Source organism: Odocoileus virginianus, chromosome 22, assembly GCF_023699985.2.
Source record: "Odocoileus virginianus isolate 20LAN1187 ecotype Illinois chromosome 22, Ovbor_1.2, whole genome shotgun sequence".
Taxonomy (NCBI): domain Eukaryota; kingdom Metazoa; phylum Chordata; class Mammalia; order Artiodactyla; family Cervidae; genus Odocoileus; species Odocoileus virginianus.
In genome coordinates, this window is record NC_069695.1 from 15087485 (window position 1) to 15111696 (window position 24212).

General features: G+C 40.0%; 1 protein-coding gene across 3 annotated transcripts in view; it reads right to left on the reverse strand.

Moving 5' to 3' along the window:
- Nucleotides 1–11751: 11751 nt before the first annotated feature.
- Nucleotides 11752–24212, reverse strand: part of SETBP1 (SET binding protein 1) — a 398052-nt gene continuing 385591 nt past the window's right edge. For all 3 annotated transcript variants that reach the window (XM_070452640.1, XM_070452639.1, XM_070452638.1), the window contains one exon: nucleotides 11752–17161. In XM_070452640.1, coding sequence (XP_070308741.1) covers nucleotides 16539–17161 — 623 coding nt within the window. In that variant the 3' untranslated portion in view covers nucleotides 11752–16538. The remainder of the gene's footprint in view (nucleotides 17162–24212) is intronic.

Here is a 24212-nt window from a genome sequence, read left to right on the forward strand (position 1 = left end):
AGTATCTAGACATAAAGAAAAAGTGACATATAAGAAAAAAAGCATAGAGCATAATTGTGTTTTTCAAAAGCAGAATTGCATGCCAGATCGGAATGGAGGAACTTACTTACTCAAAGAAAGAAAGTGTGAGTCAAGGATTTTTTTATCCAGCAAAAGAACTTTTAAATATAAAGGTGAACTCTTCTTTACATGGAGAGCTCAGGAAGTTGTATTCCTATGAGGCTTTTCTTAGGAATTTATTTGATGGTGAGCTAGACATCAAAATAACTAGAGAGACACTGACATGTCTGGTGGTGAGCACTAAACAGTTATTTATAGAACTAAGATTGGATGTGTGCTAAGAGGGAACAAGTACATATGCTCTTTAGGTTCTGACAAGGAAAGCATATAGATATGGTGTAAAAATGAGAGAAGGAGGAAAGCACATGCTGTTTTTTTCCTCATCGTTTCAGAAATCATATTGATGGTATCTATTAGGGATGTTTCACGATACTGTTGTATATGTGTGGACCTAAAAGAAAAGATTAATTATAGTTTTCCTTGTTTTTTACCCTTATGTTTCTTGAGATGAAATTAAGGAGATATAGGTATAAGTTTTAGTTAAAAAAACAAAACAAAACAAAAACTCTTACAATGCAAATACAGGAAGTTGAAATAAATTTGACTTAGAAGTATCAGTTTGAAACACACACACACAAACACCCCCACACACACATGCCAAGTTCATACTAACATTTGCAATTCAAATTCATTTCAGATTCTGTCAATCTAACCTATCTATCCCAGTGCCCAGATTGTGGTCTTGTAAGACCATTGCCCACTTTAAAAAATAAAAACTTCAAGAATTCTTAGAGAAATGGCTCATTTCACTTCATCTGAAAAAATAAAAAAGAAAAATTATGAGATGAGCTTAGAACATCTTATGACATCAGATAGCCAAGAAGCTACCAAGCCTACTATGATACATAAAACAGTTGAGGTTGTATAAAAACATTTTAGGAGCCAACTTGAAGAGACTCCAGCTGGACACAGATGGGTCAATTTGAGCTTCAATAATGATAATAATTGCAGTGGGCTGAAACCTTTCAAATATATTTGTCCTTGAGTTTAAAATAGTGTTTTTTAAAAGGCACTTGGTCACCTTTTCAGGGTGATAGGAAATATTCACTATCCTGAGAATAAAAGAAAGCATCAAATATTTATCCTGTTTTTCTTATATCAACTGTACCATGAGGTATCTAAAGAGAAGACAAGGAAAAGCATGCATGAAAGCATGTCACCTAGTCAATGATGGTAATGACAAGATCAAAACATCACTTCTTTTCAGTCCCTAATGCTTGAATAGATTTCTACCTAAGCATCAAGAGCTGCTAACATATTAGACAGACAATCAGATATTATGTGCCCTTGGATGAACGGCTACAAGTCTACCTACAATCTTTCCAAAGGGATCCAGCCTGAGTCCTGCTGTCTTTGGTTCCAGCACTGAATTTAGCTGCCAATTTTCAGAGGAGCCTGAGGCCAGAGGAACAGATGCACCATGATGGTGCATCCAGCAGCGGCCACCTGGGGGCAGCTCTACAAGTCAAATTGCCCAGGTTCTTCAATAGGTGCATGTGAAGAAAAGAAAGGAATGGAGGGGAGGCATGTGGAGTCAAATGGTCCTACAAGCTTATCAAGGATTTCTAACTCTGCATGTCTAGGGATATATACTTGGGTGATCAAACCATAAAGAGCTGCGTGGAAGTAATTGCCATAAAACTCAGGAGATGTTTGGAGGAGGGCTTGGTTCTGGGTTTCCCTGGTGGCTCAGATGGTACAGAATCTGCTTGCAATGCAGGAGACCAGTGTTCAATCCCTGGATTGGGAAAGATCCCCTGGAGAAGGGAATGGCTACCCCCGCCAGGATTCTTACCTGGAGAATTCCATGGAGAGAGCAGCCTGGTGGGCTATAGTCCATGGGGTTGCGAAGAGTCAGACACAACTCAGCAACTAACACTTGGCTATGTTAGAATGAAGAACACTAGAGGGGTAGTTTGATGGGTTCTATTTTTTTAACTGGGTGGTGCTTTATGAGGATTGACCTTACAGTGATATGTGAAGCCATATTTTATGTGTTTTCTATATCAGTGTTTTATGTTTACAATGTAAGTTTTAAAAAATGAAATGAAATATCCCCAGAGACACCTAAGGGCCCTCACATTTTTTTCTAAACATACATATTTTCTTGATCACCGTGAACACAGAGTGTATAACCTACACCCTCCTAAGTCAACATCTTTGGCTCTGGGAGAAAGAAAAGCAGAGCCTCTTTCCCTGGCTCTGTGTGTCCATCACCACCTACCTTAGCTGGAATCTAGACAAGTCTGTGCTTGGGCATGTGTGGGAGGGTGGAGATGGGTGACAGGGGGAGCAATGGAACAGACATCTTGCTGCAATGAGGAAGATTCCCTTAGTTAAGAGAAATATATTTCAGTGTTTTGAGTCAGGATAACAGCTAACTATTAGGCACAAATAGCCTCTATTAGGATTGTCACAGATATTGCAAGGGAATAAAAACTATATCTATTTTGAGGTGCAGTGACAACATTCACAAGGTGTCAGCAGCCTCCACACATTCTCATCAGTGAAACTCCCAAGGCTCTTCTAGGTATTCATGTGACCACATCACTTCCTTTGATGTTCATTTGTTTTCTTCTTTATTTTCCCTCATCCCTCCAAGGTAAAGAGTTCTTTTCCGAGTTCCCAAGTCATTATCCTTCCTGTCCCCTAAGCTCCTGGGACAGGAGCATGCTGGACATGGGGAGGTTTAAGGGCTAATTAGAGAGAGTGTGGCAGAACAAGGAAACAACCAGACTGAGAGTCAAGCCTTGTGCTGTAGGCTGGACTCCACCATTAATTATTAAGCCATGAGTATCAATGATTCATTTAATCTCCCTGCTCTTAGTTTTTTATCAATTGTAAACTGGGGGACTTGAGTTATAAGCTGTCTAAGATTCCTCCCAAAATAGCATACTATTTTAATTTAAAGACTCTTTGGCATCAAGAAAATTACCAAATATGACATAACCAAGATGTCATTAAAAAAAAAAAAGTACTGAGCTAGCACGTATGTAGTGAGTTTTAATTCCAGCTACGCTCTTAATAGTTGTGTATTTTTAAAAGCTCCTTACCTTGTTGAGCCTGTTTCCTCATGCTGAGATATGAAAAACAGTCATGTTTCAGACTGTTTTAAGACTTTAGCAAATGAAAAGACAAATTACAGACTAGGAGAGTTATTTGCAATCACATCTCCAATAAAAATCTTGTATCTAGAATATATAAGAAAATGTCTTAAAACTCAGCATTAAAAAAATGAGAGGGTAGCGTTGTAATGTGTATATTATCATATGTGAAGCAGATCACCTGTCCAGGTTTGATGCATGAGACAGGGTGCTCGGGGCTGGTGCACTGGATGACCCTGGGGGATGGGATGGGGAAGGAGGTGGGAGGGGGATTCTGGATGGGGAACACATGTGTACCCATGGCTGATTCATGTCAATGTTTGGCAAAAACCACTACAATACTGTAAAGTAATTAGCCTCTGATTAAAATAAATAAATTAAAAAAAAATTTTAAAAAAATGGGCCAAATACAAGCACAGATATTCCGATAAGAGGATGTACAGATGACAAATACACGGATGAAATGATGTTCAACATTATTAGCTATTACAGAAATGCAAACAGTGAGTTATCGCTACAAACCAACTAGAAAAGGTCATGATAACATCAAATGATGGTGAGGATGCAAAGAAACTAGATCATTCACACATTGTTAGTAGAAATGTGAAATAGTATGACCACCTTGAAATATAGTTTGACAGTTCCCTTCAAAACTAAAAATGAATTTACCATATAACCCAGCAATTGGAGATTAGAGAAATTTTTCCAGAGAAATTAAAATTTATTTCCACACTAGTTTCTTGTATATGAATATCCATAGTAACTATTTGTAATTCATGTATTCTTCAATACATGAATAGGTGAAAAACCCTTGTACCTCCATGCCATAAAATCCTACTCAGCAAGAAAAAGTCCACTACTGATACATACAACTTGGATGAACCTCAAAGGAATTATGGTAAGGAAAATAGCCAATTTGAAAAAGATATATAATCATAGGTCAACTGCTCTGATACTGATATACTGGAATTAAACTATTGAGTAAATGAAATGAAAGAGAGTGAAAGCAAAGATTCTCACTATTGGAGTAGGACATTACAGATATGCAAGAGAAGGAGGTTAGAATAATCCATGGTAATGAATCAGAGATATCAGTTCAGACTCATGTTTAGCAGATGATTACATATGGAAATATTTCTAGCAATATACAGTGTATATACACTGGTTAGTATGCACACATACTTTGCCAGCTGAAAGGGCCAAGAAGTAAGGATACACTAGTATAAATGTGCATGCCTAGGGCCCAGATCTTGGTTTCTAATGTTGTTCTTTTAAGGGCTCCTTAGAGAAATGACTGATGCTAGGACTGGGGCAGTAAATAGATAAGGTGAGCCTAGAGCATCCTATGGTGCCAGGAAGTAACAACATGCTACCAAAGGAAAAGCAAAACAAAACAACATACAATACTGGGGGCATGTCAGAGGGATACAGGAGCCAATGGAGAGAATTCCCGATGGCCACAGCTATAGCGATTTGCTCAACAAACTAAAACATATAAATAGAATATTGTTAATGTAATAATGGTAATGTGTAAAATGGCATAATTTCATTTATGTAACATTCTTGAAATTTAAAAAAACTGTAAAGATGGAGCACACATTAGTGGTTTCTAGGAATTAGTGATGGTGAGGGAAAAGGGAATTTCAGTTCAGTTCAGTCGCTCAGTCGTGTCCAACTCTTTGCGACCCCATGAATTGCAGCACGCCAGGCCTCCCTGTCCATCACCAACTTCTGGAGTTTACTCAAACTCATGCCCATCGAGTCAGGGATGCCATCCAGCCATCTCATCCTCTGTGGTCCCCTTGTTCTCCTGCCCCCAATCCCTCCCAGCATCAGGGTCTTTTCCAATGAGTCAACTCTTCGCATGAGGTGGCCAAAGTATTGGAATTTCAGCTTCAGCATCAGTCCTTCTAATGAACACCCAGGATTGATCTCCTTTAGGATGGACCGCTTGGATCTCCTTGCAGTCCAAGGGACTCTCAAGAGTCTTCTTCAACACCACAGTTCAAAAGCATCAATTCTTTGGTGCTCAGCTTTCTTCACAGTCCAACTCTCACATCCATACATGACCACTGGAAAAACCATAGCCTTGACTATACAGACATTTGCTGGCAAAGTAATGTCTCTGCTTTTTAATATGCTATCTAGGCTGGTCATAACTTTCCTTCCAAGGAGTAAGCGTCTTTTATTTCATGCTGCAATCACCATCTGCAGTGATTCCGGAGCCCAAAAAAATAAAGTCTGACACTCTTTCCACTGTTTCCCCACCTATTTGCCATGAAGTGATGACCCCAGATGCTATGATCTTAGTTTTCTGAATGTTGAGCTAACTTTTTCAGTCTCCTCTTTGACTTTCATCAAGAGGCTTTTTAGTTCCTCTTCACTTTCTGCCATAAGGGTGGGAGATAGGGAAACGTTTGTGGTGGTGGAACGCACAAAGAGTATCTTGACTGTAGTGGTGGTCATGCAGGGCTATACAGGTGACAAAATTGCGTAGATATGTGCATACATGCACTCACCACAATTAAGTTCATGGTAAAATCTGAATAAGCTCTATGAATCATGTCAAGGTCAATTTCTTGATTTTGATATGATGCTATAGTTGTAAGGGATATTGACACAGGGTGCAGAGAGGGAGTTAGGGGAGGACTGTGCTGGACTTTCTTATATATTCCTCAGCATCCTCCCATGGAATCTATAATCATTTCAAAATAAAAGTTCCAAACTCCAGAAAATTGTAGACGCATCAGAGGTCTACTTGCTTATCAAATTATATTCATGGGAGTGTGACACTGAAACTAGTTGACACATTCATACAAAAGTGTTGTCTTGTATGTTGTCAGGGTTCTCCAGAGAAATGGAATCAATATGACATATCTATCATCCATTATATATGTCTTTATTATCTATCCATATCTATTATCTATGTTTCTCTCATCTGTGTCTATCATCTAGCTATCTAGCTAGCTATCACTTATTCGGAGGAATTGACGGTGGAGGCAGAGGAGTCCCATAATCTTTCCTCTTCAAGCTGGAGACTCAGGAAAGCCAGTGGTATAATTCAGGCTCAGTCTGTGACCCGAGAACCAGCATAGCTTACAGTGTAAATCTCAGTTTAAGGGCAGGAGAAAATGAGATATGTCCCAACTCAGTAGTGAGGAGGGCAGAACAAGGGACAGTTTTCTCCCTTCTCCTCTTGTCCTATTCAGTCCCTCAGTGAATTAAATGGTGCCCATCCAAACTGGGTAGGGCAATTTTCTTTACTGAGTCCGTATATTCAAATTTTAATCTCATTTAGACACATCCTCTCAGACTTACCCAGAAATAATATTTGATCCGGGAACCTATAGCCTGTCAAGATGACACATGAAACATCACATCTAGTCTCACTGTTTCCTTCCAACTGTTTAGTTTGGGAGGGGATTCAAGATCTTCTGGAATACATGGTCTTGCTGACTAAAACAGAAGTCTTGGGAGACTGGCCTGGGAGGCCACAGGGGCAAGGGCAGAATGGACTATGATCTGAATGAGAAGAAGAGGGAAGCAGAGATTATCCCCATCTTCATTGCTGCACAGTAGATCTTGAAAAAAAATTTTTTAGGCATTATTCTCACAAAATCATCATGTCTATTTGGGGCGGATGCCACCCCAAGAGTACACAGTTTGACATGGAAGTGCAGGCTAGATTTCAGCTCCCACTTTCTTTCTCAGACAGTTCATCTTATACAGGGAACAATCTGTACAACTTTACATGGCAGCCCTGGCTGAGGATTGTACTCTATTGCATGTAAGGTTATTAATAACAGTTACAAAATTAGTGATCTGAGAGATATTTATGGGTGTTTCTTGAGACTTCCTTGAGGAGGTGGGGTTTGAATTGAACCTTAAAGAGATGGGTAGAATTTGGACAGAGAGTGGAAGGAGGAAGTTCATGATCTAGACTTGCTTGGATAAAGCTCAATGAAACCTTGTCTTGTTCATCTTTATATTTCTGGTAATTGTTAATGTTCTGATAGGAAAGAAAAGAAGAAAGGAAGGAAGGAAGGAAGGAAATAAAAAAGAAGGAAAAAAGCTTCATTATATGTTCTTAGGATTATATTTGTTTTCATTAATTTCCTCCACACCTTCACTTCCTTAGTCACATTAGGATAGGATAAACTATACAGAGGATAGACAACCCCAAAAGGTCATTGGATCTATTAGGGAGAGATAAGAAATCCTTCATAAGTGAACAATGCAAAGAAATAGAGGAGAACAATAGAATGGGAAAGACTAGAGTTCTCTTCAAGAAAATTAGAGATACCAAGGGAACATTTCATGCAAAGATGGGCACAATAAAGGACAGGAATGGTATGGACCTAACAGAAGCAGAAGATATTAAAAAGAGGTGGCAAAAATACACAGAACTATAGAAAAAAAAATCTTAATGACCCAGATAACCACGATGGTATGATCACTCACCTACAGCCAGATATCCTGTAGTGTGAAGTCAAGTGGGCCATAGGAAGCATCACTATGAACAAAGCTAGTGGAGGTGTGGGAATTCCAGCTGAACTATTTCAAATCCTAAAAGATGATGCTGTGAAAGTGCTGCACTCAATATGCCAGCAAATTTGGAAAACACAGCAGTGGCTACAGGACTGGAAAATGTCAGTTTTCATTCCAATCCCAAGGATGGGCAATGACAAAGAATGCTCAAACTACTGCAAAATTGCACACATTTCACACACTAGCAAAGTAATGCTCAAAATTCTCCAAGCCAGGCTTCAATAGTATGTGAACTGAAAACTTCTAGATGTTCAAGTTGGATTTAGAAAAGGCAGAACAACCAGAGATCAAATTGCCAACATCCTTTGGATCATAGAAAAAGCAAGATAATTCCAGAAAAACATCTGCTTCATTGACTAGAGTAAAGCCTTTGACTGTGTGGATCACAACAAACTGTGGAAAATTCTTACAAAGAGGGGAATACCAGACCACCTTATCTGCCTCCTGAGAAATCTGTATGTAGGTCAAGAAGCAATGGTTAGAACCAGACATGTAAAAACAGACTGCTTCAAAATTGGGAAAGGGGTATGCCAAGGCTGTATATTGTCACCTTGCTTATTTAACCTCTATGCAGAGTACATCATGTGAAATGCCAGACTGGATGAAGCACAAGCTGGAATAAAGTTTGCCGGGAGAAACATCAATAACCACAGATAGGAAGATGACACCACTCTTCTGGCAGAAAGTGAAGAGGAACTAAAGAGCCTCTTAATGAAGGTGAGACAGGAGACTGAAAAAGCTGGTTTAAAACTCAACATTCAAAAAACAAAGATCATGGCATCTGGTCCCATCACTTCATGGTAAATAGATGGGGAAACAATGGAAACAGTGACAGACTTTATTTTCTTGGGTTCCAAAGTCACTGCAGATGGTGACTGCAGCCATGAAATTAAAAGATGCTTGCTCCTTGGAAGGACTGCTATGACCAACCTAGACAGCATATTAAAAAGCAGAGACATTACTTTGCCAACATAGGTCCATCTAGTCAAAGCTATGGTTTTTCCAGTAGTCATGTATGGATGCGAGAGTTGGACTGTGAAGAAAGCTGAGCGCCAAATAATTGATGATTTTGAACTGTGGTGTTGGAGAAGACTCTTGAGAGTCCCTTGGACTGCAAGGAGATGAAACCAGTCCATCCTGAAGGAAATCAATCCTGAATATTGATTGGAAGGATTGATACTGAAGCTGAAGCTCCAATACTTTGGCCACCTGATGCAGAGTGAACTCATTTGAAAAGACTCTGATGCTGGGAAAGATTGAAGGCAGGAGGAGAAGGGGATAACAGAGGACAAGATGGTTCGGTGGAATCACCAACTCAATGGACATGAGTTTGAGCAAGCTCCAGGAGATGGTGATGAACAGGGAAACCTGGCGTGCTGCAGTCCATGGGCTTGCAAAAAGTCAGACATAGCTGAGTGACTGAACAACTATCTACACAACAGATAAAGCTGGGAACTAAAGGTAGGGCTTGTTTGGAAGGTAGAACAATGATAGAATTGGAGAGTTAAACTTGCAAGCCATTGCAGATATCATTAAGAACTTAGCTCCCCATTTTAGAGTAAGCAAGTGAGGCTCAAAGAAGTTCTGTTCTTTGGTGTAGAATTTTTTAGTGACCAAGTGGAAATACCTTCCAGATATCTTGACTCTTATTCCAGTGTTTTATTCTCTAAAAAGTGTAGAATTAAGGTAAAATATCAAGTTTAGTAATGATAAAATAGGTGAGGCTTCTCTATTGAAGTTTTAATATTTCTCCTTTGTTACTTCCCAATTTTGGCATATATGAATGAGAACCAGTTTTGTTTTTGTTTTTTTTTTCCCTTTAATGAATCCTGAAACAAAAGCTCTCAACAAAGTGTGTTGCCACAGCTTTTTATAACAATTAAAAACCTGAATTTTGGCCTTTCCTACAGAAGTGAAAGTGTCAGTAATAACAAACAATGAAAATGCTTGCCACTGTTGCCACCTTCCCAATTCTTTTCACACCCATTATCTCACCTCACCTATTAAGAGCCTTTTAAGACTTGGGCAAATCCTTTAGCTTTTCACTTCCATTGTCCTTATTCCCTATCACATGGATACCAGGTTAAACTTTTGGAAGTAGTAACCAATTACCCGTATTTCTAACTTTTCTGCTATCTCCTCCCTTCAATTCAGGTAGCTAGGCTGATTTGTCCTTACCCCCTCAGGGTATGTACTTGACAGCAGAACACAGAGGAGCAAAATTAAAAAATGAAAAACTTGTTTCTGGTTTTTCAATTTAAATGCCTAGGGACTAGGAAAATAGAAAAGACTGGAACACAGAGAAATCATTTGGAAGAATTGGAGTCAGGCTTTCTGAAAGGCCCTTCTTTCCTTCCCCTCCAGGTTAGAAAAGAAATCCTAGGTCTGGAACTAAGGTTCATCCATGCTGGTAGAACAGGGTGTAAAAAATTGTACACTAAGCTTCGTACCAGCAACATGTGTGAACACATCTGACTGTCTTCACAGTTTCTGTCAGCACGTTGCTATTCTCTGGACTGATGAAAAACCCTAAAGGTTGAGCCAATCAGTTTCATGGCAACAGCTTTGTCCCTACATGAGAAGTTTGTGGGAAGAGATTAGGTATACCCCTGGGAGTCCTTGCTGATTTCAGAAATACCAACACTAATGAAAGAAGACTATATGAGGTTTTAAAATTTCCTGGTTCAGTGCAGGCTTCCCTGAGAGCTCAGTTGGTAAAGAATTCGCCTGCAATGCAGGAGATCCTGGTTCAATTCCTGGGTTGGGAAGATCTTCTGGAGAAGGGATAGGCCACCTACTCCAGTATTCTTGGGCTTCTGTGGCTCAGCTGGAAAAGAACCTGCTTGCAATGTAGGAGACCTGGGTTCAATCCCTAGGTTGAGAAGGTTCAGTGCAAGATAGTTGGCAGAGGAAAGACGGCAAATTCTACTTTGATAGAGATTGCTGACTAAATTCTCTGAGTCTCAGGGGACTGTCTAAAGCATTAGGATTCCAACCACCCTGGGGACTGCCCTAATAATCCACTCTTGAAGACTGCTATTCATTCCACAAGATTCCTGTTATTCCACTGTGTGTGCTGCAAATATCAAAAGTCATAATAAATGTTACATTGGGTCAGGTTGATGGTTAAGGATGCAGAGCGGCTAATAATATTTCCTACTTACCTTGTTGGCTTTTTGAAGTGGTGCATCAGAAGATAAAGAAAGGAAATGAAAAATAAATAAATATATGTATGTTTACATGTTCTCAAAGTAGAATGTGCAAATTACACTTTTAAAAGGGCTCTTAAAACCTACTTCTGAATATAAAAATTAAAACAGAAAGAGTAGGAACAGAAGAAAGTGCCACCTCAAGGGCTCCACCCTTATTCTGAGAATCCATCACTCTTTTACTGCTTCCCATATTCTGCCTAGAACTATAGTTTATTTTCCACATGCTGATCTTATAAGTTCCTTCAGAGCAAGGATTGTATATTCCTCGGCACTGCCTTTCGGGTCTTGCTGAGACTGGGAGTTTTGGATACGTGATCAGTAACTGCCTGTGGTTGATGAAATAGCTTTTCCTATCACTCCAGTAAAACTTTAAGGCCAGCCAGGGATCCATCCTTTAGCTATTTAACATCATGGGATATTTAGTAAGAAAGCTTAATCCATAATGTTCTTCTAAAATTTTAGGATAGGATGGGTCTCCAACATCTTATACTACATTTGGATTGCTTTCAGCAGAGTTCTGACTAGTTCTTTGAATCAGGCTTGGCTTTATGTCCAGGTGTAATATATTCTGAACAGTAACTCTGTAAATCAGACTCAAATCTTGCCCAAAATGTATTTCCCAGAATCATACAAAAGGCAGAAATTTGGTGAGAATTTTTTCAATGATTCTATATGCAGTTGGTGTGAGCAAAGACCCCGAAATGCTATTAAACTCCTTAGTGATGTGAACCAGATGGAAAATAAAACAAAAGAATTCACAACTCATGTTAGACTGAATTGAATGTCTTTAATTTCACACAATGAATAACATATGAATAGGATTAACTTTTTTTTTTTTTTAATAGTTAAGTGCTCTATACTGTGCTAACCTGATCTGGTAGCGAAAAAGACTGAGCTTTCTTTTAGAAAAAAATGTTTAAAACCCAACATCTAAGACCATGGAGGAGCATGACAGTAAAGCATGCCAGATGTATCTACGCCTCAAATAACAGCAAGTCCATGTTCATTTTAAATGTACAAAAATGCTTTATGAATAAAAACTGTTACAAAAAGAACATTTCAAACAATGTACAATTTTTCTTGCCTCTATATTCAATAAAATACAAATACATTTTTTGTTCTAAAATATGTTTACATACAATCAAAGTAGAACATGCAAATTACACTTTAAAAAAGGCTTTTAAAAACCACTTATGAATACAAACTAAAAATTAGCCAGCACGACTTGTAAGACAATCTTGTGCCCCATTTTTTTCTTTTGAAATATATATATACATATTTAACACATCATGTGCATTTATTATTATTTAAGAAATAGATTTTTTTTAAAAAAAAAAGGAAGAAAAAGAAAGACACCAACCTAAGCTGGAACTGCCCTTCTGTGTTGACCAGTGGCAGCTCTTTTCAATTTTTCCCCCTTTAGTGTTTATTATACCTGGGCAAGTGGGCAAGAGATATCCAGGAAGTTTCTTCCTTGGTTGATATGTGCTTCTAAGACTGTTCCCCAAGTGACTGAGTCCAACAAGGAAGGCAGACTCATCAGTAGGGCAAACTCTCCAAGAAACAAGAGGCAGAGGGAGTCTGGTGTTATGGAAGGAAACTTTAAAAAACACCAAGAAAATGCTACGGTATATTACAGTTCGAGTTTCTAGGCACTGTGATGACATTGTCTGTAAGCTCTGGCGTGTGGACCATTGTGATATTATAGGGTAGAATTGAGAATAATGTCTATATTTATCTACTTTTACATAATGTGAAGGACTGAAAATCCTGCAATGTAACACTTAAATGGCTTTTGAGGCATTTCAGCTTCTGCCACCTCCCCCCCCACCCCCATGCTACAGTTGGCATTTAAAGGCTTTGGAAATATATGTATAGACTTTAGACAGTTCCCAGGTAAATCTTCCTAGTGGTAGGGAAATAATATTCTCCAAAAGCTCATTATCTGAATATTGTCGGGTAATAAGCTGTAGGAGTAGATTTTCTACTTAAGTCCTAAAACCAAATCCTTTATGATCTCCATGTAGTACATCACCTTATACTATAATTCTGTCACCACTTGCTTATCATATTTATAGAACCAGCAATGCCCAGAACACAAACTCCGACTGCCATCGAATGTGGCCTCTCACTCCGGACGGCAGCCAAGTTAACATGCTAATCCTGTCGGCCCTTAGTCACCTACTTGGGGCTGTCAGTGGCTGTTGAGTCCCAGGCCTGTCAAATCACAAGCCAGCCCTGACATTCTCTCCTTTCCTTCAACCTGTCTTCCTCGGGTTGCAGCGGGAGCCAAGACATTAGAGGAAGTTAAACTCTGTTTCTCTCATTTGAGATGAGCGGTTGAAAAACAAGTGGCTCCCCAGCCACTTAGAAAGATGGCTCGGAGACCCATCATCACCCTCAAGGTGATTTTTATACCGATTCCACCCTTTGCTTACCCCTAATCAGACTCCATATAAGTGGGTCCATATTAAGTGCCTCCTTGCTGAAGGCAAGTCTTGGAGGAAACAGAAAAGTAAACCAAGGAATTTCTCTTATTATGAAATACTTTTGGATAGGTTTATGGAGTCTTGTGCATTTTCTCTAAATATGTAGCCACAGAAAGCAGTGTTGAGTGGCTAAGAGACCTCCACAGTGCATGTCAGGAGAGTTGGGTTCTAATACTGGTTCTGCTACCAGTAAGATGTGAAATGAGACTGGCCCCTTATTGAGCCTGGACAGGAGAGGCTAATGCAAAGGGGGTAGTTAGAAAATGAGGAAATGGCCATACTAGAAAGATGAGTTAGGTTAATAGAAAGCAAAAGAAAAAAATCAAAGTAATGCAATACTGAGGGAAGAACTTGATGGGAAAGAGAAGCCCTGCAGGTGACAAGACTTGCATCCACCTCCAAAGAGTGGATTCACTTATCTCAGTTTTGCTCCTCTGCAGTTTTCCAATCTAGTTTTGGGATCATAAATGTAGAAGGTCTGCATTTGACTCACATGATCACTGGTGAACTGAATTTATGTATAAGGTATAAGTCTGCTGTATCTCTCCTGGAATACCTTTTGTTGGTTTGGAAATTCTAATGTATCCTAAAGTTATTTGAAATTTCTCACCTACTAGAGGTTAATGCCAATTGAGCTTTAGGTCCTTCCTTAAGAAGCTTAAAGAGTGTCAGCTTATTCCTCTCTGCAGGAAGATTTAGTCTGCTCACAGATTTGGTTGGGGAAACAGTACAACACTGGAAGGAAGAAGGGCAAAAGAAAGAATGAAATCAATTATTTTCAAAATCCAACTAGAAAGAAATCTCTTTATGGCTTAATTGGAATGAAAATGGGTATTCTTTCATAGCAATGGTGGGGTGAGCAGGGATAATTTAAACCTTCCTCTTGAATGACTTTGGAACCACTCAGATATGGCTTGGGAATGACAAATTGAAAGTGGTTGGTTTGATTTTGCTGTTCAACCTGTGTGAAATGCCAAAGGTCAACCTAGGTCATAAACTGAGTATCTAAGATATAAGCTTTGAAGAACAGGAGACTGCATTCCTTTAAACTCACATATGCTGGGATTAAATGCTACTGACACAGTGGCAGCACACGATGTGAAGTCCATGGTGATAGCACACAATAGGATGACTCTGTGGGTAATTTCAACCAACCGCTGGTGCCATGACAGAGCGGTGATGTTTGCAAGCATATTAACTTGGAATTTAAACATTTACTCTGATAGATAACCCATCCCTTACGCTCCTATGTTCCCGACAAAAATCCTTCTTTCTCTAAGGAAATAATGTTGTATTCTGAAGTAATAATACAATTTTCTGCTGTTCCCAACTTCCTGTAAAGAAGCAATTTGGAGGTAAACCAGATATTCTCATTCTCATCGGAAAATTTAATTCTGTCTCTTAGTGTCTCTCTTTTTATAATCTACCATACCAGGTATTTGATGTCTTAGGGAAGATAAGGGGGAGGTGTGAGGAAGGAAATTGAAAATACTTATTTGAAGTTTCCATATCTGACTTTTAGAAAACATCTATGGCAACGGAATAACTTTATATTCATTCGGAGTTTCTTAACATGTTTTACTTGGGCTGTGGAAATGGGTAAAAGAGATGGAATATCTGTCCACACTAAACCAATGGCTAGAGTACAACTTGGATGAGAAATGTACAGTTGAAATTGACCATTTAAAAGACGATTTGTCACACACAGTTTGCATCCATGCAGACTGATAGACTTATAATTACATTATGTACAATATGTTTCAGTTTATTAAGGCAACCACAACTTGGATACTTTGTCCAAGGTGATGTGATACGATTGGAGTGGTGACACCCTTTGAGCATTTCCTTTCTTTTTTCCCAGATAAGAACACTTAATCCCATCTGCTTTCATGAAAATAAATAATGGACTTCTATTGTCTTTTTGCTCCCTCCCCCTTTTTTTTCAATGACCTTTGACAGTAATCTGTTTGAAAAAAAAATCACACACCAAGGCATTGCTAGACACTTGTCTTTCTGGTGGGTCTGGGGTTTCAATTTTTGGTGATCTGTCAGCTATTCCATTTTCTATGGGGCATTAAAACCATTTTAATCTGTCCATACTTCACTGATACACTTTAAGTATAAAAATAACCTGATTGATACCTGGGTCAATGTATCTTTCGTTGCTTTAAATTACTTATTTTAAAAAGGCTCTATCAATACTAAGTATTTGTTTCACAATGACTGGGATTCAAAGCCAAGTTCCTTGGAACAGGATGCCAAGGATGAACATTATGACACAGGTAAGGTTTACATTATTTAGGTATGAAAGGTAATGAAAAGGTACATGGAAGTACAATGTGCAAAGAAAAAGTTGGAACAGATGATGCTAAAAATCAGTATGTGTGGTAGAGGAAACACACAAAAGAGTATGAATGCATGTCTGAGGTTGCCTATCACTAGAATTTCACCCTCCGATGACATCAGTCTATCTGAGAAACCGTATTGTTAACAGAAAGATTCGGGTCACCTAATGATGATTTTGGTGCCCCAAAGCCTAGCCTAGCTCGAAAAACCAGAAGAAATAAAAACCAATTAAATGGAAGTGGATTACAACAAAGCCAGTTGAGAAATTTGCCGCTTTTCTCCCCTTGGAATGTTTCCTAATTGAGGGCGTTTCCCTTTCAATCTTCCTGTCCAATAACTGCAATGGAATCAAGGGTGCACCTTGGCTGCAGGAGGTCTGGCGGCTTTCAGGGAGCACCACCATCTTTTTCCTCCAGGATGGGTCTCCTGCTGCCTGTGAAGGATCTAGCCATTCTGAAGTGCTGCTTGGTGGGAACTGCTGTGGAACACACACGCACGCGCGCACACACGCACGCACACACCCATTCTTTTGAAGACGTCCCCTTGCTTTGCTTTGCCAAGAGCTCCTGAAGGCTCAACCCCGTCCTCTGGCCCGATTCTGCCCCTGCCCAGCTTCTGGAGAGCAGGGCATGGTGTCCCTGCGGCGGGGATTCCGCCCAGCCTGGCTCACTGCACTTCCAACGCGTCAGTCCACCCCCGGCCCCAGGTTCGGACCCACCCTACGGAAGGACATCGCTCTCACTCCCTCGCGACTTCCTCTGCCTTTTGGCTTTCACTTCCTCTTCCGGGGGAAGGGGCTGTGGCGGGGGCGCCTGCTGCGGCGGCTGGGCCGGAGGCTGAGGTTTGTGTTTCCTCTTCCCGCCTCCTCTGGGGGTCTTGGGCAGAGGGGGAGGCGGGGGCGGCGGGGGAGGCGGGGGCGGCGGAAGGGGCGGGGGCGGCGGCGGGGGCAGGGGCGGCGCCTCCCGGGCCATGTGGATGACGGCCTCGATGGTGGCCATGATGGTGTCTTGGCTGGCGGCCGGCTCCAAGACGAGCGGGCTCAGGCTCGGCTTCTGACCCCGTTTGCTGGGAAGGTCGATGCATTTTTCCAGCACTGGCATTTGGTCTCTGGAGTCCTCATCGAACTGCGTGGGCTGCTTCCGGGGACGCCCTCTCCTCTTCTTGACGAAGTTGTTGCCCGTCTTTGATTGTCTCTGCAGCCGCTTGGCCTTCAGGATCTTGTTCACGTGGTCCAGGTTCTTCTTGGTGGACAGAATCTTGGTGTAGTTGCACATCTTCCGCACCTCGCACTGGATCGCTTCAATCTCCCGCCGCTTAAATCGCTTCTTTAGGGAGGAGCTGGCTGCAGGAAGGGAAGAGAGAAGAAACTGATCACAGGATGCAGGCTGTCTTAAACCCAGTCTTTTCAGTGGTAACTGGCATTATATTTGGCTATGAAGATGATGGAAAGTTGATGCTATGACTCACTACCCACTATTAATTCTTTTTTATTAAAATTAAAAAAATAGAAATAAACATGGGTTGAATAGTATGTGTACAAAGTATATCATTATTTCATTCTCCACAGAAATCCCATGAAATACTCTTCTTCCCATTTTTAAGTCTGGAAATAGGCTCACACCATGTAGAAAGATCTGCCAAGGAAGTCAATGTCAGAATCACAATATAAAGTCTTCCATTGTTGTTTTTCTATTATAGCTTTTATTTTTTTATTCAGCTCTCTGACCTCTGATCTAATTTAATTTAGCATTAGGCTATACTTTTTTTTTTTTTTTGGTAAAAGATGCTGAAAGGATACAATGACAAGCAACCCTCTGGATCAGAGAATCTGGCTCATTCGTTTGTACCATCAACCTCAAAAAGGAGATGCCTTGACCTGAACTAGAATCTGGAACTGAACCTATTATATCCCTAATCATCCTCCCCTAACTGACAGAGGGAGAATTCTTTTAGGAACACTATATTTGGGATGACCCTATCTCTGTTAATTCTGCTCCCCCCACAATGGTCTGGACTTGTCAACTTGCCTGATGATGTCCAATTGACCAGATCTTTCTTAACTAGTGCAACTTCTGGAATCCCCAAGGAAAATACCAGCCAGGTGTTTCTGAATCATTTACACCCCTGCTACTGGGCTGTTGTTTGCGAAGAACTCTTTTCGTGTCCTGGTGGCCAGATGCACCTCTATTTTATGAGCCCAACTTCTAGTCACAGGAAGTCCTGTACTGCCGCCACTAAATAGCCTTCAGAACTGCTTCATTTTCAAGTTCAGACACCATAAAGTGTGAATAGCTTCAAGATGGAGCAGACCTTTCCTCTAGATTGTTCTTCCTCCTTGTGTTGTTCACTAGAGGCACACCTGTATATACATGTGTATACACACATACACACACAGGCACTCACACACATCTAGCTGCCCTATCTTCACATTGGCTCCTCTCTCTGGCCACTTCCAAGCATAAAAAGTCCTTAGTTCTTTGCTGCTGTGATTTACGCTAAATGTTGTCATCAACACTACAAAAACACTGCAGGCCTAAAAGCAAATGTGTTTCATTTTAGCATGGTGGTTTGTTGTGTCATCCTGCATTTTTTCAACTGTTAGTGGAGAAGCAGAATAAATATCTTAAGGGAGATGAGGAAAAACTGGCAAAAACACAGACAGCATTGTCACTTACTCTTGGGCACTCTGGCATGATTCTTCCCCTGCTTTTCCCCATCTCTCTCTCATGCTGTGCCTGACACAGATCTCCTGGAGGGTTTTATTTGAAGTTATTTATGCCATAGGCTTCATGGAGTGGGAAGCTCTGAGTTCCATAGGACAGGCCAAAATGGTACTGCTTTTGGCCAAAGGTCATTGTGAGACTTACTGTGCAATGAATACCTACTGAACAATCTTTAAAATAAGTTATAAAGATCAAAATAGAACAAAGCCAGAGTGAGCTTCTGACTACAAAATAGAATTTTTGTAGTTAGTGTTGTAAAAAGAAAAGCTTGCTCAATTGTAAGTTTTCAGACACAGAGGCCAACTTCTGTTGGTCTTCATGTCCCTCACAGGGCATGCCATGGTGCCTCATACATGGAAGGGATTTAAAAATTGTTTCTTGACTGATGAATCACACTGATCATTGCTGTCTTATATTCTTCTCTAAAGGAGTTTTAGTTTAGATTTTTAAACTGACCATTCCAAATAACTGACACTAACATCAAGTTTCCATGTCAGAGCCAAGTCATTTACCTTGTCCACTCTGCTCGTGAGGAAAGGAAAACTTTTCAGAAATACTACACAAAACAATTAGCATCATTCCAAAGAAAAGTTCCACTAGCAGTTTACCTTCTTTTTAGTTTATATCATCCAAAGAGAAGAAAATGCTATGTGACACAAAATAAAGCATGCAGTTCCAAAATAAATCATTTGGGGCAATTAGCTGGCAACATTCAATGATTAAAGCTTGACTAGAAAACTGTGAGCTGAACTGGAGGTCATCTGGAGCAAATACAACCAATGAATATTTCATCTCAGTACTTTTTAAGCATGAAATGTCAGACAAACAAAAAGGAACATAGTAGATAATCCCATATTCAATAATTTCTTATATATATATTTTTTTATTAAACCCTTGCATTAAAAATTATGAAATAATTCATTCTAAGTATTTTAAACTTACCAAACAATACTAAAAATACTATAACCGACTCTTTTGTACCCACCATTCACATTTAATAAGCATTACTTTTTGCCATATATGCTTTAGAAAACATTAGAGTCAGTTCAGTCAGTGCTCCATCATCAATTCTATTTCCTTCCCTTTCCCTGGTTGAATTTGTACTTTTACTGCATATATGTGAACTCATATCGGTAAAAATTAAAAGTCTGAGACTACCTGATATTTGTAATTCTGTAAGGAAGTAGGAAGACTTGCACAATGTTGGCAAGAAAGCAAATTGTCGGGATCATTTTGGGAACTGATTGGGCAATAACTACTAGCATTGAAAATGGGCATGCCCAGTGCCCCAGAGATCCCACAGCCAGGTTGCCTCCTTTGCTCATGTGCGACAGGAGGCTGATGATGTCCCCTGAAGCTCAGTGTATGTTACAGAAGACTTAAAACAATCTAAATATCAATTTAAAAGGTAATGAATCACTGCGAGACATTCACCCAATGAAATACTGCACATCTGTTAAAAAGAATAAACTACATATCAACATGGCTGAATCTAAAAACAATTGAATAAAAAAAGAAAATGAGTGTTTGTAACCATACCACTTATGTAAATTAAAAACACACAGATCCCTTGAATTTTTATCTCATTTTCAATGACCAGGTGTGAAAGTGTAAAGTGACTCCTATGCAGATTAATTGAGTCAAAGACTGAGTGGCTGAGATTTCAACATTTCTTCCCTCCAAAGCTACCTCATGGGACTTTATTACACCTCTAGAGTAGCATTGCCCAATAGAAATGTCTGCAGTGGTGGAATTGGTCTGTATTTATGCTGTCTCATACAGTAGCCATTTGGAGAAGGCAATGGCAACCCACTCCAGTACTCTTGCCTGGATAATCCCAGGATGCCGGAGCCTGGTGGGCTGCCGTCTATGGGGTCGCACAGAGTCAGACATGACTGAAGTGACTTAGCAGCAGCAGCATACAGTAGCCATTAGCCACATGTGGTTACGGGGCACTTGACATGTGGCAAGTGTGACTGAGGAATTGACTTTTTAATTTAATTTAAAGTTAAATAGCTACATGGGCTAGTGGCTAACATATTGTGCAACTCAGCTCTAGCCCAAGGACCATAGAATACTGAGGACACACAGGGATCATCCAGTAAAGCACAGACTTTGGGAAGCTCCTGGCAAACAACCTGGTGCCTCAACAAATAAGTGAGGAGGAGAGGAGGGTAGAGCTGTAAATTAAAAGAGAGAAGATATAAAATGACCACATGTGGATGCCAATTTAAACAAACTGTCAAGAGATACTTTATAAATTCATGGAAATTTTAATAATATCTAGGCATTTCTTGATATAATTGTTGCTAAGTTTCTTAGGTATGATAATTGCACTGTGATCATTTTTAAAAGTACCTTCCTTTTAGAAATACCTACTAAATTATTAATAGGTGAAATCATATGATATCATCTGGCCCTGGCTTCAAAATAATAAAGGAAGGAAGAGGGGAGTGGAAGTATTCCTGAAACAAGATTGCCATGAGTTGATTATGTTGAAGCTGAGTATGCTATCCTGTTCCTCTGATATATACTTGCTAGTTCCATAATACATGGTTTAAAAATAGAAATAATTAGTGTCAGTAAAACATCTTTCTTAGGATCTTAGGATTGCTAAGGGTCAGAGTGTTCTGCTTTTCATACTCTTGGGCTCTATTTTACCTGAATAACTTTAGAAGAATAAGAAATGTCCTCAGTAAAGGTCATATATCATCTGGAAAACTCCTGCTGGTAGCTATCCTCCTGGCTGAGTGGGGTGGGAGAATGAATGAGTGCTCTGGGTTTTATTTTCTAACTAATTGCATAAACATGCGTCATGGTTCAATCTCCAATGATGGCCTCATGTGTTAAGACTAAATATCCCTCTTTCTTTTTTATATTACAGCTTTTGAGGGGTTTCCCATCAACTGAACATCTGAATTGTATTGTATCCTATAAGTATTATCCAAACTTCTAGTGCAAGCTCATTACTTTGTGTGTGAATGGCACCAGAGTGCAGGTCAGTAGGAAGGGCTCTGGGTAGGGACAGCTGGAAACCAAGTTGAATTAGGATGAACCTCTTAGCTCCTTTTGGGTCTCTGAAGAATTGAATTTTTAATTGAAAGTTAAATAGCTACATGGGCTAGTGGCTAACATATGGGCAGCTCAGCTCTAGACCAAGGACCACAGAATACTGAGGACACACAGGGATTATCCAGTAAAGCACAGACTGTTTTTTCATCTGTTACATTGAACAGTTAAGACTAGATGCTCTTAATGTCCCCTTCTGTATTTAAAGATTGTTATAATTCTTTCCTATGAAAGAAAGTGAAAGTTGCTCAGTCGTGTCCAACTCTTTGCGACCTCCTGGACACTACAGTCCATGGAATTCTCCAGGCCAGAATACTGGAGTAGGTAGCCTTTCCCTTCTCCAGGGGATCTCCCTAACCCAGGGATCGAACCCAGGTCTCCCGCATTGCAGACGGATTCTTTACCAGCTGAGCTACAAGAGAAGCCCAAATTCTTTCCTATACTCATTATCAATTGCCTTACCAAATGTGAGGTGGCTTTCTACAACATTTATTTCATCTAATAATTTTGAAATCCTAGTGTGGTGGAGAGGAAGGCTTTGGATTTGGCAGGGTTTGATAGTCACAAATCTTTCTCCTTATTGCTTATGATTTCACTGTCCCTCTAAATGTTAACAGATTTTTCTCTCTTCAAATTGTTTCATTATTAGACAGTAATTTCTGGTCTCTTGCAGCAAGATTGATTCCATATTTGCTCTCTTTCCTATAATTGTCCTATATCTTGCCTGTTCTTTGTTAGTCTGAAAGAATAATTATGAGTGGCCAAGGCAAAATATGAATTCATTTCTTCGTAACTCTGCAATGCAAATCACCTTTTTTCTGTGCTTAAAATTGCCATGCAAATGGTTGAGTTGGTTTTGATACACACATCTCGAATTTCTCTATCTGCTCCCATTATCAGATGACTGGCTCACCAGCATTTGTTGATTCTGCTACTTCTTTTATGATAATCAAACATTGGGCTTAGCACTCCTTTTGCACACTGACTTTATAGATGTTGTGTAAGCACTGCAAGCAAGATAAGGGCTAATGAGGCTTAGCTGTATATAGAATTTTCTTAAGAAACAGGTACTAAACTTTTAGAGACTGCACATAGGCAAGACACATTCTGGTTTTGTAAAGTTCTGGATGGGTCAGAGTGGGAGACAAATTTATCTCTAAACTAATTAGACTTTTTCTTGCTATTGGGAAGGTGAAGAAATTTTAGGGACTATTGAAATGCCCATAGTAAAGTTAGGCTGCAGATAGATAGGGTTGGAGCACCACTGGCCTCAGTCAAGGAACAGTGATGCAGTGTCAAGGGCTTTGTATGTTGATACACATTAGAAGATTTCTTTGCAGGCACAGGCCATGACTTTCCTATGTACTCCCAGAGTTAACCATACAGCAGGACAAGATCTGGTATGTAACACATGGGCAACAAATACAGCTTCAAGGGAATCTGATTGTTTAATGTTTCTCCATGTAAATTGTACATTTTGGGGATACTTCTGTACTTAACTCAGTGATGGTCTCTTCTTTTCCTAATGCTACTTTTTACTTTCTAATGAGATATATGAAGCTTCCCTGGTGGCTCAGCTGGTAAAGAATCTGCCTGCCAATGCAGGAGGCTTGGGTTTTCTCCCTGGGTTGGGCAGATCCCCTGGAGGAGGAAATGGCAACCCACTCCAGTATCCTTGCCTGGAAAATTTCATGGACAGAGGAGTCTGGTGGGCTACAGTCCATGAGGTCGCAAAGAGTTGAATATGACTGAGCTTGCATGCACGCTAGCATGCATGTAAACTGAGCATTTTAGTTTGGATACTTCTGTACTTAACTCAGTAATGATCTCCTGTTTTCCTAATGCTACTTCTTATTTTCTAATAGGATATATGAAGCAACTTTCCTCGGCATGCAATCTTTCTTTCTTCTTCCTTAGTTTAAATTAACCTTCTGTGTCCTGGTCTTAAAAGCTCATTTGAAAAAGATGGCAAGTTCCCTTGGCCGATGAGGCCTCTGTGGGCCAGGGCACATCAGAGTCACTGCCGGTCATGAGCACACGTGCGATATACCACTGCTTTCCAATTTGAAAGCCATAATTTAGAGTTAAGGGTTAGCAGATGTGGGGGACTTGTCACCGATAGAATGGTGTGCTTCCATTCTGCTCTGAAAGTCACATTAATATAGTTGGGGGTTTCTTTGAAAATGTAACTAGCTTGTTCAAAGCATAGTAACTGCTTGAACCACTAAATGATAGCTTCCTCTTAGGGTTTTATTTTGAAAGAACATTCTATCTCAGCTGCAATGTTGAGGGTACATTCTATCTCAGCTGCAATGGCTGAGGAGACCTGGTCTTTGTTTTGCTCCTATTTCACACGCCTCTGTGGGAAAAGGGAAGGTAGGAGGTGAGCAGAGCAGTGTGACTGTGGAGAGATGGAGCAGTAGGTGTGTGCCTGTGTGTTCATGTGTGGGGGCTCCTCTCTGCCTCTCTAGATCTGGATCCTGTTCTAAATTGGCAGGCTCTCAAGTGGGGTGTATGTTCCCCAAGGAGGAAACTGGGCTGCAAGAAAAACATGATAATATTTTAATTTATATTTTTATCTGAAAAATAAAAAACCATGTT